We start from the raw sequence: 14788 nt of genomic DNA, 5'->3' as shown, positions 1-14788 counted from the left end.
ATTCATCTCCTCAGTGAATAAAGTTTAATGGCGTGAGTCATGTCTCCATGTCCTTAATGTCCAGTCAGCTGCAGTCGTCTCTCTTACAACATAAATGGTTTCATTTGTGTTTATGACAGAAGCTGTTTGTTTATATAATGAAATAAAAGAGGACTTTAGTCAGAGACGTCCCAGACACGTCTGTCCTCCAGGTTCTGTCTTATCTGAGACATGTGGAGGTAAATGTTCAGCTCTAAATGACTGGTGGCGTTTATGGTCACATGACTAGAGTCTGATAATGACCTGATCCTGTCTCTAATGATCCGTTAACGTCTTCAGTCGTCTTTTGGACATGTCCTCAGTCTTCACGTTCCTCACATCACATCAGAGACTTTAGGAGAACGGGACGACGTCTGTCTGTGGTCATGAGACAGCTCAGTCTGCTAGAAACCTGAAGATGAATCATAAACTTTATTTAAAAGTCAGCTGACTGTCAGCTGACCAGACTCCTTCCTGTTCTCAGTAGAACACAGTAAAGACAGAACAATCACTGACTCAGTAGATTTAAATCAGAGTAGATCATTTATTGGTCACGTGTCGTATTGATCCGTAACATTTAACTCGTTCTGTCCAGTCACCCCAGCAACAACAGACGCAGCCAATCATGTGTCACGCTGCTGCTGACGTCATTTCCCGTCAGCGCGCTGGGCTGGGCTTGTCCGCCATCTTGGCTGAGGCTAACGGAGCGGCTAACCGGAGAGTCCTTCCAGGGAGGATGAGGAGGGGCTGAACGGACCGAACCGGGACCAAGCCACCGAGACGAACCGAGCCAGAGACCGGCAGGTAGACCCGGACCCACCCGGTCCCAAAAACCACCCAAACCCGGTCCTGTGGGGCTGCTAACGGACTAGCTGGCTAAGTTACACAGCAAAGAGGAACTGTTGCTCCGGTTCCGTTCGGATCGATGTCGGTTAAAAACTTCCGGAAAACAAGCCGTGCCGAGCCGAGCCGGGGCAGATAACACTCCGGCCTTGTAACCAGGACTGGGACGAGTAATGTCGGCTGGTGTCCTGCTCAGGTAAACCCCACCTGAAGCCGAAGCAGCTCTCGGACTGTCCGCTAACTTCAGGCAGGTGTTCCGGGTTCAGACCAGCGGCTTCATGAGCGGATCGTCCTCACACTGGTCCGGGTAACATGTCCACCAGGACCCCCCTGCCCACCGTCAACGAGCGGGACGCGGAAAATGTAAGTTTGTCTCCACTTTATGAAAGTTACTAAAACAGTTCCTGAACAAGTCATCAAACCGGAAACGAGTTAAAGATGTGATTCAGATCCACCTGGACGCACCTGGACGCACCTGGACCCAGTCACACACACCTGCACACCTGACAGGAGCTCTGGAGGGTCAGGTGCTCAGGAGCCACAACAGCTGCCTCAACCAGGAGGGTCAGGGGTCCAGGAGGACAGAACCAGGTCCAGAACCAGGTCCAGGTGATACTGGATTCTTTCCTTGTGTCACCTGGACCTGGTTCTGATAGGTATGGGGGGGGGGGGGGGGTAGCTGATGTTGTTGACCGGCCGTGTTTATTTCCCAGCATGCCTCGGTGGAGGAGGGGCCTAGTGGGACGTCCCGCTCCAGCCGCTCTAAGAAGGCCTCAGTGGGGGATGAGCTGCTGCAGGTGGGGAACTACCGGCTGATGAAGACCATCGGGAAGGGAAACTTCGCTACGGTGAAGCTAGCGCGACACAGGCCGACGGGACGAGAGGTGAGACGTGGACTCAGAGAGGATGCTGGGAAATATACCCCCCCCCCCCCCCCCCCCAGATAATTGATCATGTTGTCTCTCCTGATAGGTGGCCATCAAGATTATTGACAAGACCCAGCTGAACCCCAGCAGCCTCCAGAAGGTGAACTGAAGACCTGTAGACCAAAGCTGACCAATGACTGACCAATGACTGACCAGTACTACTGACTACTGACCAAAGCTGACCAATGACTGACCAGTACTGACCAGTACTGACCAATGACTGAGCAGTACTGACCAACGCTGACCAATGACTGACCAGTACTGACCAATGACTGAGCAGTACTACTGACTACTGATTAATACTACTAAATACTGGTTAATACTACTAAATACTGATCAGTACTACTAACTACTGATTAATACTACCAAATGCTGGTTAATACTACTAAATACTGATCAGTACTACTAACTACTGATTAATACTACCAAATGCTGATTAGTACTACTAAACCAGTGTTTCTCAACCTTGGGGTCGTGACCCCACATGGGGTCGCCTGAAATGTCTATTAATTGATAAAAAATTACTGATAAAAATTTTTTTTCAACTAATTACTATTCTTTTTAAACTTATGATTAAAACACCAGACACAGTCTTAAACATCTGTATTATTTTAGTTGTGGTGAATATAAATCTTGATTGACGGCTGCGATCACGTCTATCCGTCATATGACACAGCTCATCATCGGTTACGTTCTGAGCCAGTGGAGGATCAAGAGCTGAGCACCCAGAGATCTCACTGTGTGTTCTAACGGTTGGTTCCTTTTGAAAGAACATATCTGTGTGAAGCTGGATTTAGTTTTAGGGTTCCCACTACAAAACATTGGCACCGGACAACGTGACCGGCAGGTTTTCAATTTACCGGACAAATGTTTGAAATTTCTGTAAAATATTATCTGAATTTATTGATCTTAAAATGCTAAATGATCTGCAGGCTGTATAAGAATGATATTAAAGCTTGTCAGCTTATAATCGTTTTATTGAAAGTGACGTTAATTTAACTTTTTACTCATTTTTCTCACCCGTGTGAGTCACTATGAGCCGGGTTGTGTGAGTCAGTATGAGCCGGGTTGTGTGAGTCACCATGAGCCGGGTTGTGTGAGTCAGTATGAGCCGGGTTGTGCGAGTCACCATGAGCCGGGTTGTGTGAGTCAGTATGAGCCGGGTTGTGCGAGTCACCATGAGCCGGGTTGTGCGAGTCAATATGAGCCGGGTTGTGCGAGTCACCATGAGCCGGGTTGTGTGAGTCACCATGAGCCGGGTTGTGCGAGTCACTATGAGCCGGGTTGTGCGAGTCAATATGAGCCGGGTTGTGCGAGTCACTATGAGCCGGGTTGTGCGAGTCAATATGAGCCGGGTTGTGCGAGTCACCATGAGCCGGGTTGTGCGAGTCAATATGAGCCGGGTTGTGCGAGTCACCATGAGCCGGGTTGTGCGAGTCACCATGAGCCGGGTTGTGCGAGTCACCATGAGCCGGGTTGTGCGAGTCAATATGAGCCGGGTTGTGCGAGTCACTATGAGCCGGGTTGTGCGAGTCACCATGAGCCGGGTTGTGCGAGTCAGTATGAGCCGGGTTGTGCGAGTCACTATGAGCCGGGTTGTGCGAGTCACCATGAGCCGGGTTGTGCGAGTCACCATGAGCCGGGTTGTGCGAGTCACCATGAGCCGGGTTGTGCGAGTCAATATGAGCCGGGTTGTGCGAGTCACCATGAGCCGGGTTGTGCGAGTCACCATGAGCCGGGTTGTGCGAGTCACCATGAGCCGGGTTGTGCGAGTCACCATGAGCCGGGTTGTGCGAGTCACTTGAGTCACTTGACCCAGAATGACCCAGAATGACCCGATTGCAGCGGTGGCGTCTCCTTGCTCACTTGATGGATCCTAATCAACTTGGGGCTGTAGCAGGAGCCGTCTCCTCCTCACTTGACATTTCTTTGACAGAATGACCAATAAAATTGCCTATTTTAATAAAATTAAAAATTTGCTTTGAGGGAATGATTACATTTTGACTGGTGGAGTTAAAAATACGGGACATCGGCAGATTTTACCGGCCGGTAATTACCGGATAACGGAAACACGGTTGTAAAGACAAGCTCTCCTCACTGTTATCAGGGAAAATAAAATGTCACTGTGCAGTAATCTGGATACTCTGTATTTGTAACACAGTACAACAAACATGATCAAACACTGATTCTAGAAAAACAATGTCTCTGGGGGTCGACGTTAAAATGGGGTCGCAACCAATGTTCCCTCTAATTTTTCATGTGTCTGGGCATACACAAAAACTCTGTGAGTACACTGTGGACCACTGTGAGCAACATCACACGTGCACGCTGGGGCCACACACCAGTATCACACCTGTCCAAAACCTGAGATCATAGCAAGTTACATAGTTTATCAAAAGAATCCCATTATAGCAGTAATTTTTTACCTATATATTATATTCATCTATTTATTGCGCATAGTGCTGTCTGTGATGTGTGTGTGTTGCTTGTATGTCTTTATGCCACTGTCAAAGACAATTTTCCATTTTATGTAAGTTTTATGGACATTAAAGAAGTCTAAGTCTAACTGTATAAATGAATATAAAACAATAGAAAGCAGAACATTCCTCTTGTAATAGCGCAATAAGAAAAGTTCAAACAGAAAGTTTGAGGAAAAGTTGTAGCTTTGTTGTCTTCTGGTATCTTCTTCACAAGCAACAGTACCTCGACCAATGAGATGAGCAGGATTCCCGCTGTCAGCTTATTGGTCACAGTTTACCGTAAATGTTCCTATAAAGCGCCTTGTTACTCATTAATTACATTGACATTTTACACGCTACTTTTGATTCTCACGGTAATACGGGACAAAGTGCGTCCTGTTTCAGCTCAATACGGGACGCGTACTTTTGTTTCTAAATACGGAACGATTCTGTTTTTCAAGGGACTGTTGGCAACCCCAAGTTTTGCAGAGCAGACCTTTCTCTCTCGAAAAAGAAAAATCTTACCCAGTGTCACCGCTGGTTCTTTGTTTGCACACACTCCGACAGCCATTCCATCTTAAAAGAACCACATTTAATTTTTACTTTGTCTTGGTGAGTGGATGCGCCACTGCCTTAACTCCGCCGCACTGTTAGCTAACCTGCAAAACACCGGCGCCGCGGTGGATATGGGGGGGCACGTACTGTCATGATTGGCAGCGTAAGTGAACCGCATCATACCATTGGCTGGACAGCTGTCACTCACTGAGTTACATTGCAAAATGGTACATAAACAAATAATTTACTTGTTTAATTTATTTACAGTTCATGTTGGATTTTTTTATGCGCTGCATAGATTTTCTTGTGCGCGGAGAACGTGCGAGCAGTGCGCGATTGCGCAAGCGCGCAGCTTAGAGGGAACATTGGTCGCAACCCAAAAAAGGTTGGAACCACTGGTCTACACACTGATTAATACTACTAAATACTGATCAATACTACTAAATACTGATCAATGACTGATCAGTATTACTAAATACTGACCAATGACTGATCAGTACTACTAAATACTGATTAATACTACTAAATACTGACCAATGACTGATCAGTACTACTAAATACTGACCAATGACTGATCAGTACTACTAAATACTGACCAATGACTGATCAGTACTACTAAATACTGATTAATACTACTAAATACTGACCAATGACTGATCAGTACTACTAAATACTGACCAATGACTGATCAGTACTACTAAATACTGACCAATGACTGATCAATACTACTAAATACTGATCAATACTACTAAATACTTACCAATGACTGATTAATACTACTAAATACTGATCAGTACTACTAAATACTGACCAATGACTGATCAGTACTACTAAATACTGATTAATACTACTAAATACTGACCAATGACTGATCAGTACTACTAAATACTGACCAATGACTGATCAATACTACTAAATACTGATCAATACTACTAAATACTGACCAATGACCGATTAATACTACTAAATACTGATCAGTACTACTAAATACTGATCAGTACTACTAAATACTGATCAATACTACTAAATACTGATTAATACTTCTAAATACTGACCAATACTACTAAATACTGACCAATGACTGATTAATACTACTAAATACTGACCAATGACTGATTAATACTACTAAATACTGATCAGTACTACTAAATACTGATTAATACTACTAAATACTGACCAATGACTGATCAGTACTACTAAATACTGACCAATGACTGATCAGTACTACTAAATACTGACCAATGACTGATCAATACTACTAAATACTGATCAATACTACTAAATACTGATTAATACTACTAAATACTGATCAGTACTACTAAATACTGACCAATGACTGATTAGTACTACTAAATACTGATTAATACTACTAAATACTGACCAATGACTGATCAGTACTACTAAATACTGACCAATGACTGATCAGTACTACTAAATACTGACCAATGACTGATCAATACTACTAAATACTGATCAATACTACTAAATACTGATTAATACTACTAAATACTGATCAGTACTACTAAATACTGACCAATGACTGATTAGTACTACTAAATACTGACCAATGACTGATCAGTACTACTAAATACTGATTAATACTACTAAATACTGACCAATGACTGATCACTACTAGGGATGTCCCGATCCGATCACGTGATCGGAAATCGGGGTCGATCACGTGGTTTCAGACTCGCTCGGAATCGGACGTTACATCCCGATCAGGGATCGAATATATATATATATATATATTTATATTTATTCTCATTATTTTTTTTTATCAGATCTATAATATTTCAAAACAAATGGGAAAAATAACAGCTTAGTATTTGCTGTTATGTGGTGGTACAGAGTCAGACCGTCTCAACTCCACACAGAAACAACGTATGCGGCATGACGTCACTTTGGATCGGATCGGGACTCGGTATCGGCAGATACTCAAAATCAAATGACTCGGACTCGGACTCGGGGGCAAAAAAACCTGATCGGGACATCCCTAATCAGTACTACTAAATACTGACCAATGACTGATCAATACTACTAAATACTGATCAATACTACTAAATACTGATCAGTACTACTAAATACTGACCAATGACTGATCAGTACTACTAAATACTGACCAATGACTGATCAGTACTACTAAATACTGATCAGTACTACTAAATACTGATTAATACTACTAAATACTGACCAATGACTGATCAGTACTACTAAATACTGACCAATGACTGATCAATACTACTAAATACTGATTAATACTACTAAATACTGATCAATACTACTAAATACTGATTAATACTACTAAATACTGACCAATGACTGATTAATACTACTAAATACTGACCAGTACTACTAAATACTGACCAGTACTCTGATCGTCTGCCATGTGATGTGTCCTTTGTGTCCCAGCTCCTCAGAGAGGTCAGGATCATGAAGATTCTCAATCACCCCAACATCGGTGAGTAGCTCTGACCCAGATCAGCTGTTACCTCCGTCCTAAAAGCTGCCTGCCATTTATTGATGAAGGCTGTCTCACCTGTCTGTCTCACCTGTCTGTCTCACCTGTGAGCAGTGAAGCTGTTTGAGGTCATAGAGACAGAGAAGACCCTGTACCTGGTGATGGAGTACGCCAGCGGAGGTCTGTGTGCTCTGAACTCTGCAGCATGTCTCAGGTGTGTCAGTGTGACCTTTGACCTCTGAGCAGGTGTGTTCTGTGTGCAGGTGAAGTGTTTGACTACCTTGTAGCTCATGGCAGGATGAAGGAGAAGGAGGCCAGAGCTAAGTTTAGACAGGTAACACACACACAGCTGGTTACCGTGGCAACACACTGGAGTGCCCTTGTGCCAGGCAGCGTCGGTGAACCCATTCAGACTGTGTGTGTCTCCACAGATAGTGTCTGCCGTTCAGTACTGCCACCAGAAGCACATAGTTCACCGTGACCTGAAGGTAACTGACGTTTCCCAGCGCACACAAACGCACCATGAGCCCAGAGCAGTAAACAGTTGATTGATTGGTTGATTGACTGGTTGATGGATTGACTGGTTGATGGATTGACTGGTTGATTGGTTGATTGATTGGTTGATTGACTGGTGGATTGACTGGTGGATTGACTGGTTGATTGGTTGATTGATTGGTTGATTGATTGACCGGTTGATTGATTGACCGGTTGATTGATTGACCGGTTGATTGATTGACCGGTTGATTGACTGGTTGATGGGTTGATTGATGGAGTGACTGGTTGATTGATTGGTTGATTGACTGGTGGATTGGCTGGCTGATTGACTGGTTGATTGACTGGTTGATGGGTTAATTGGTTGATGGGTTGATTGATTGGTTGATGGGTTGATTGATTGGTGGATTGACTGGTTGATTGACTGGTTGATTGACTGGTTGATTGGTTGATTGATTGGTTGATTGACTGGTTGATTGATTGACTGGTTGATGGGTTGATTGATGGAGTGACTGGTTGATGGGATGTTGATTGATTGACTGGTTGATGGGATGTTGATTGATTTACTCACTGGTTGATGGAGTGACTGGTTGATTGATTGACTGGTTGATGGGATGTTGATTGATTTACTCACTGGTTGATGGAGTGACTGGTTGATTGACTGGTTGATGGGTTGGTTGATTGATTGATTGACTGGTTGATGGGTTGGTTGATGGAGTGACTGGTTGATGGGTTGATTGATTGATTGACTGGTTGATGGGTTGATTGATGGAGTGACGGGTTGATGGGATGTTGATTGATTGACTGTTTGATGGGTTGATTGATTGACTGGTTGATGGGATGTTGATGGATTGACTGGTTGGTGGGATGTTGATGGGATGTTGATGGGATGTTGATGGATTGACTGGTTGGTGGGATGTTGATGGATTGACTGGTTGACTGGTTGATTGACTGGTTGATGGGTTGATTGATGGAGTGACTGGTTGATTTACTGGTTGATGGGTTGATTGGTGGATTGACTGGTTGACTGGTTGACTGGTTGATGGGATGTTGATGGATTGACTGGTTGTTGGGATGTTGATTGATTGACTGGTTGGTGGGATGTTGATTGACTGGTTGATGGGTTGATTGATTGCTGGACTGGTTGATGGATTGACTGGTTGACTGGTTGATGGGATGTTGATTGATTGACTGGTTGGTGGGATGTTGATTGATTGACTGGTTGATGGGTTGATTGATTGATTGACTGGTTGATGGGTTGATTGATGGAGTGACTGGTTGATTGACTGGTTGATGGGATGTTGATTGATTGACTGGTTGGTGGGACGTTGATTGATTGACTGGTTGATGGGTTGATTGATTGCTTGACTGGTTGATGGGATGTTGATGGATTGACTGGTTGATGGGTTGATTGATGGAGTGACTGGTTGATTTACTGGTTGATGGGTTGATTGGTGGATTGACTGGTTGACTGGTTGATGGGATGTTGATGGATTGACTGGTTGGTGGGATGTTGATGGATTGACTGGTTGACTGGTTGACTGGTTGGTGGGATGTTGATTGATTGACTGGTTGGTGGGATGTTGATTGATTGACTGGTTGATTGATTGATTGACTGGTTGATTTACTGGTTGATGGGATGTTGATTGATTTACTCACTGGTTGATGGGATGACTGGTTGATTGATTGATTGATGAATTGACTGACTGGTTGATGGGATGTTGATGGATTGACTGGTTGACTGGTTGATGGGATGTTGATTGATTGACTGGTTGGTGGGATGTTGATTGATTGACTGGTTGATGGGTTGATTGATTGATTGACTGGTTGATGGGTTGATTGATGGAGTGACTGACTGGTTGATTTACTGGTTGATGGGATGTTGATTGATCGTTGTATTGACTGCAGGCAGAGAACCTCCTCCTGGATGCCGACATGAACATAAAGATAGCAGACTTTGGTTTCAGTAATGAGTTCACTGTCGGTGGGAAGCTGGACACTTTCTGTGGTTCTCCTCCCTATGCTGCTCCAGAACTCTTCCAGGTACCCTCACATTTACTGATACAGGCCTAGCATGTAGCGAGGTGTGTTACCTGACAGCCGTCACCTGTGTTTCAGGGTAAGAAGTATGACGGCCCCGAGGTAGATGTGTGGAGTCTGGGAGTGATCCTCTACACTCTGGTCAGTGGTTCTCTGCCATTTGATGGACAGAACCTGAAGGTGAGTTTCACCTCAGTCTTAAAGGAGGAGTTGTTCCAACAGTGATCAGGTTTGATTCTATTCTGGTTCTGTTCCTGTCTGTAGGAACTGAGAGAGCGGGTGCTCAAAGGAAAGTATCGTGTTCCCTTTTACATGTCGACTGACTGTGAGAACCTGCTGAAACGTTTCCTAGTGCTGAACCCGGGAAAGAGAGGAACTCTGGAGGTAGAACATCACCGATACGTCACCGATACATGATCAATATATGATCAATACATCACCAATACGTCACCAATACATGATCAATACATGGTCAATACATTGAATTATCAACTGAATCTTACCTGAACGTTTCCTCGTCAGCAAATCATGAAGGACCGTTGGATCAACAGCAGCTCTGATGGAGACCAGATGAAACCGTTCATGGAGCCACAGGTGGACGTCAGAGACCAGGACAGGATCGGTAGCAAACACTTATTGATCCGTTATTAGTCAGATATTGATCAGTTGTTGATCAGATCAGTTGTTGATCAGTTGTTGATCAGATCAGTTGTTGATCAGATCAGTTGTTGATGTTGATCTGATCAGTTGTTGATCCGTTGTTGATGTTGTCCCACTCAGACCTGATGGTGGGGATGGGGTACTCCAGAGACGAGATCAATGATTCATTGGCTAAGATGAAGTATGATGACATCACGGCCACCTACCTGCTGCTGGGACGTAAGGCTGCTGAGGTGAGGCGTTACCGTGGTAACCACAGGTGTCCCCTAGATCACCAGCAGGACTAATTGCTGCTTGTTGTTCAGGTGGAGGCCAACGACTCGTCTTCTCTGCTCAAAACCCGCGACCAAGGTACACCCCAGGACCACAGGTTGATGATTATAGAGACATGAGTCCCTAACCGTCCTCTCCCCCTCCTCAGTGTCTTCTCCCCGCAGGAGGACTCAGACTGCAGTGTCCACTGAGGGGGAGGCCAAGCCGGAGAGGGGAGGTACCAACAGGAAATCCAGTCATGTGGAGGCCGCCAGTCCTCTGCTGATCAACGCCCACAACCCCAACATGGCCGACATCCCTGAAAGGAGGAAAGTGTCCGCCACGAACCGCGTGAGTACCGACACGCCTCACCCACACCAGCCCGCCACCATCTTGACCATCTAATCAATAACAACCTGATAAGAACACACCTGAACAAACATGACAGCTTATACGGAGGGGGGCGGGGTTTATGGCCTGTCTCTAGTCCAGTCCGGGCCCGTCCCGTCCCGTCTGGCCCAGTTCTCGGAGGTTGTATGTTACAGAGGCTGTATGTTTCAGGAGGGGTCGTCCAACATGACGAGGAGGAACACGTATGTGTGCAATGAGAGGACTCCCCCTGTGGTCCAGAACGGCAAAGAGAACAGGTAGAGTCCAGATCCAGGTGCACCCTACCTGACCCACACATTTAATATGTAACCTTCCTCTCTCTGCCCCGCCTTAGCTCAGTGACCACGCACCCCCAACACTCAGGGGGCGGAGCCTCCACTCCCACCTTCAGGAGTGGAGCGACTCCTCCTGACCGTCGGTTCCATCGAGGGACGGTGAGTCGCAGCACCTTCCACGGTGGTCAGCTCATAGAGAGACGCACTGCCACCTACAACGGGCCCCCCGCTTCCCCCAGCCTGTCACATGATGCCACGCCCCTTAGCCAATCACGGCCCAGAGGCTCCTCCGGCTTGTTCTACAAACTCACCTCCAAACTCTCACGCAGGTAAGTCAGAACAAAGCATTGTGGGAGTGTAGAAACAGGTAGACAGGTACGAGTCATCACTGAGACCAGGACCAGAACCAGAACCAGGACCAGAACCAGGACCAGAACCAGAACCAGGACCAGAACCAGGACCAGGACCAGAACCAGGACATGCCTCTTCCTCTACTGCTTCAACTGATCCTTCTGTCCCACTTCTACCCTACCTGTCCTCCTACCCTACCTGTCCTCCTACCCTACCTCTCCCTCTCTACCAGTCCTCCCACTCTACCTGTCCTGCTTTACCTGTCCTCCTGCTCTACCTGTCCTGCCCTACCTGTCCCCCTCTTCCCGTCCATCTCTACCCCATTGTCTCTACACATCCGTCTCTACCTGTCCTGCTCTGCCTGTCCTCCTAGCCTACATGTCCTCCCCTACCTGTTCCCCTCCAGCTGTCCTTCTCAACCTGTTGTCCTACCTTACTTGTCCTCTACCTTTCCACCTCTACCTGTCCTGCCTTACCTGTCCTACCTCTACCCTGTCCTGAATGGTCCAGGTGAATCCTACAGGTGTTTGTGTTGTGATTAGTTATGAGGGTCAGTGGGAGGGACAGCGACTGTCCAATCAGAGAGCAGTTTTCAGCTGATTCTTGTCTGTCTTTTAGTCGGAACGTGTCGTCGGATCAGAAGGAAGAGCCTGGTTCTGCTGGTTCTCCTCCTGGTTCTGCTCCTGGCTCTCCTCCTGGTTCTCCTGGTGCTCCTCACCTGAAGGAGTGGAAGCCTCGCTCGCTGAGGTTCACCTGGAGCATGAAGACCACGTCCTCCATGGAGCCTCTGGACATGATGAGGGAGATCAGGAAAGTCCTGGATGCCAACAACTGTGACTACGAGCAGCGCGAGCGCTTCCTGCTGCTCTGTGTCCATGGAGACGGACACGCCGACAGCCTCGTCCAATGGGAGATGGAGGTCTGCAAACTGCCCCGCCTCTCGCTCAACGGGGTTCGCTTCAAACGCATCTCAGGAACGTCCTTCGCCTTCAAGAACATCGCCTCCAAGATCGCCAACCAACTCAAACTGTAGACAGAGGGACAGACGGGTGGGGACAGAGGGGTGGGGACAGAGGGACAGATGGGTAGAGACAGAGGAACAGAGGGGTGGAGACAGAGAGAGGGAGACGGGGAGAGACAGAGAGAGACAGATGGGTAGAGACAGAGGGACAGACGAGTAGAGACAGAGGGACAGACGGGTAGAGACAGAGGGACAGACGGGTAGAGACAGAGAGACAGACGAGTAGAGACAGAGGGACAGACGGGTAGAGACAGAGGGACAGACGGGTGGAGACAGACGGGTGGAGACAGAGAGACAGACGGTAGAGACAGAGGGACAGACGGGTGGAGACAGAGACAGACAGACATGTAGAGACAGAGTCAGACATGTAGAGACGGAGGCAGACAGACATGTAGAGACAGAGTCAGACATGTAGAGACGGTTGATCAGTCTCTTGTAGACAGAGACAGACAGACATGTAGAGACAGAGACAGACAGACAGACATGTAGAGACAGACAGACATGTAGAGACAGGTCTCAGTCTCTTGTCTGCAGACGAATGTCAAACCTGATTTATTGATCAAATATCTAACAGGTGTTTCTACTATTGATTAATTGATGATCAGGTTTAATAAACAGCGTCGTTATCGATGTGATTGGAGGCGATCAGCAGAACCTTTCTGATTGGACGTTCATGTGTATTGATTGATTATTGATTATTGATTACCACCTGCTCCTCTGTTTCTCTTTCTGTCTGTACAGGGTTTCCCTCCCAGCTCAGCAGGGACAGTGTTAAAAGAACAGGAAGTGTTCTGCTGTCTTACAGTGGTTTTATTTTAAAAGAGGTAATTTGGCTCCACCCACCAGAGCCATGGGGAGGTGGAGTGGGAGGAGTCATGTGGACAGGTGTGTGGATGTAAATAGTTTCTCACCTTGTGTTTTGTACATGTGAGCAGTCAGCTGATCAACAGCTGATTGTTGTTATTGTCTCATTAAACACCTTGAGTGTCACACAACTTCCTGTCTGTGGTCTTTGTGGTCACATGACCAGTTCTGTCCATTAAGTCCCCCGGCAGCCTAGACCTATGGCATCATGGGAGATCCCCCAGCAGCCTAGACCTATAGCATAATGCGAGATCCCCCAGCAGCCTAGACCTATAGCATCATGGGAGATCCCCCAGCAGCCTAGACCTATAGCATAATGCGAGATCCCCCAGCAGCCTAGACCTATAGCATCATGGGAGATCCCCCAGCAGCCTAGACCTATAGCATAATGCGAGATCCCCCAGCAGCCTAGACCTATGGCATCATGGGAGATCCCCCAGCAGCCTAGACCTATAGCATAATGCGAGATCCCCCAGCAGCCCAGACCTATAGCATCATGGGAGATCCCCCAGCAGCCTAGACCTATGGCATCATGAGAGATCCCCCAGCAGCCTAGACCTATAGCATCATGGTCATGTAACAGTCATGTGATCTCTGGCTGCAGTGCTGTGAATCAGTTGGAGTCTTTCCAGAGAGCTATGTGGATCAGCCTGATCACAAAGAATGACAGTGATCCAGCCTCTAGTTCCTCAGCTCTGAGACAGGATAAAAGAAGACAGTCCTGGAGTTAAAGGACATGTCCTGGAGTTAAAGGACATGTCCTGGAGTTAAAGGACATGTCCTGGAATTAAAGGAGTACAGTACGTCCTCTGAGCTAAACCTGTCGTATCAGTGATGGTCCTTGTTCCTTAATTCATGTAAAGTTCATCCTGATATTAAACTGAGTGTGTGTTTGTGGTGTTATCACACTAACACCAAAATAATCATCACTTTCATTTTGTCCCATATATGTCTCACATTAGCAGCGTTCTGTCTTCATCCTTTTTGTTTCTCTTTACTCGAAGGAGAAGCACCAGGTTTACTTAGTGCTGAACGTACATGCCTCCAGTATTCAGCCTCTTTGGATGTTTCACCTTTTTGTCGCCTTTACACATGAAACCAGGGTCAATATAAGTTGGCACAAAATATTAAACTGTTTTTACAAAATAATGTCATTTAATTAGAAATATCTAAGATTTCAT

General features: G+C 46.3%; 1 protein-coding gene across 2 annotated transcripts; it reads left to right on the top strand.

Moving 5' to 3' along the window:
* The first annotated feature begins 552 nt into the window (after positions 1–552).
* LOC311499599 (MAP/microtubule affinity-regulating kinase 3-like) lies at positions 553–13753 on the top strand. 2 transcript variants are annotated; one of them, XR_014699454.1, is made up of 18 exons: positions 553–1224; positions 1575–1745; positions 1834–1887; positions 7214–7262; positions 7377–7442; positions 7526–7596; positions 7694–7750; positions 9663–9797; positions 9873–9974; positions 10059–10178; positions 10317–10416; positions 10575–10687; positions 10760–10805; positions 10876–11057; positions 11268–11353; positions 11431–11700; positions 12341–13200; positions 13243–13753. XR_014699454.1 is itself a non-coding variant. In XM_084560642.1 (17 exons), exons 1-17 carry the CDS (start codon positions 1174–1176, stop codon positions 12753–12755), a joined length of 2088 nt encoding a protein of 695 aa, XP_084416768.1. In that variant the 5' UTR covers positions 553–1173; the 3' UTR covers positions 12756–13753. The 2 variants fall into 2 exon arrangements, 1 of the variants encoding a protein (XP_084416768.1); XM_084560642.1 differs by having other exon boundaries at positions 12341–13753.
* Positions 13754–14788: the final 1035 nt, after the last annotated feature.

The sequence above is a fragment of the Chelon labrosus genome (assembly GCF_963514085.1).
Source record: "Chelon labrosus genome assembly, chromosome: 14".
Lineage (NCBI taxonomy): Eukaryota > Metazoa > Chordata > Actinopteri > Mugiliformes > Mugilidae > Chelon > Chelon labrosus.
The sequence above is the reverse complement of the archived record's forward strand: the minus strand, read 5'-3'. Positions and strand labels throughout refer to the sequence as shown.

Coding starts and splice junctions, on each gene's coding strand:
- LOC311499599 (XM_084560642.1), top strand. CDS start 1,174: ATGTCCACCAGGACCCCCCTGCCCACCGTCAACGAGCGGGACGCGGAA. Junction 7,263..7,376: donor TCTCAATCACCCCAACATCG/GTGAGTAGCTCT, acceptor ACCTGTGAGCAG/TGAAGCTGTTTGAGGTCATA. Junction 10,806..10,875: donor GCTCAAAACCCGCGACCAAG/GTACACCCCAGG, acceptor CCCCCTCCTCAG/TGTCTTCTCCCCGCAGGAGG.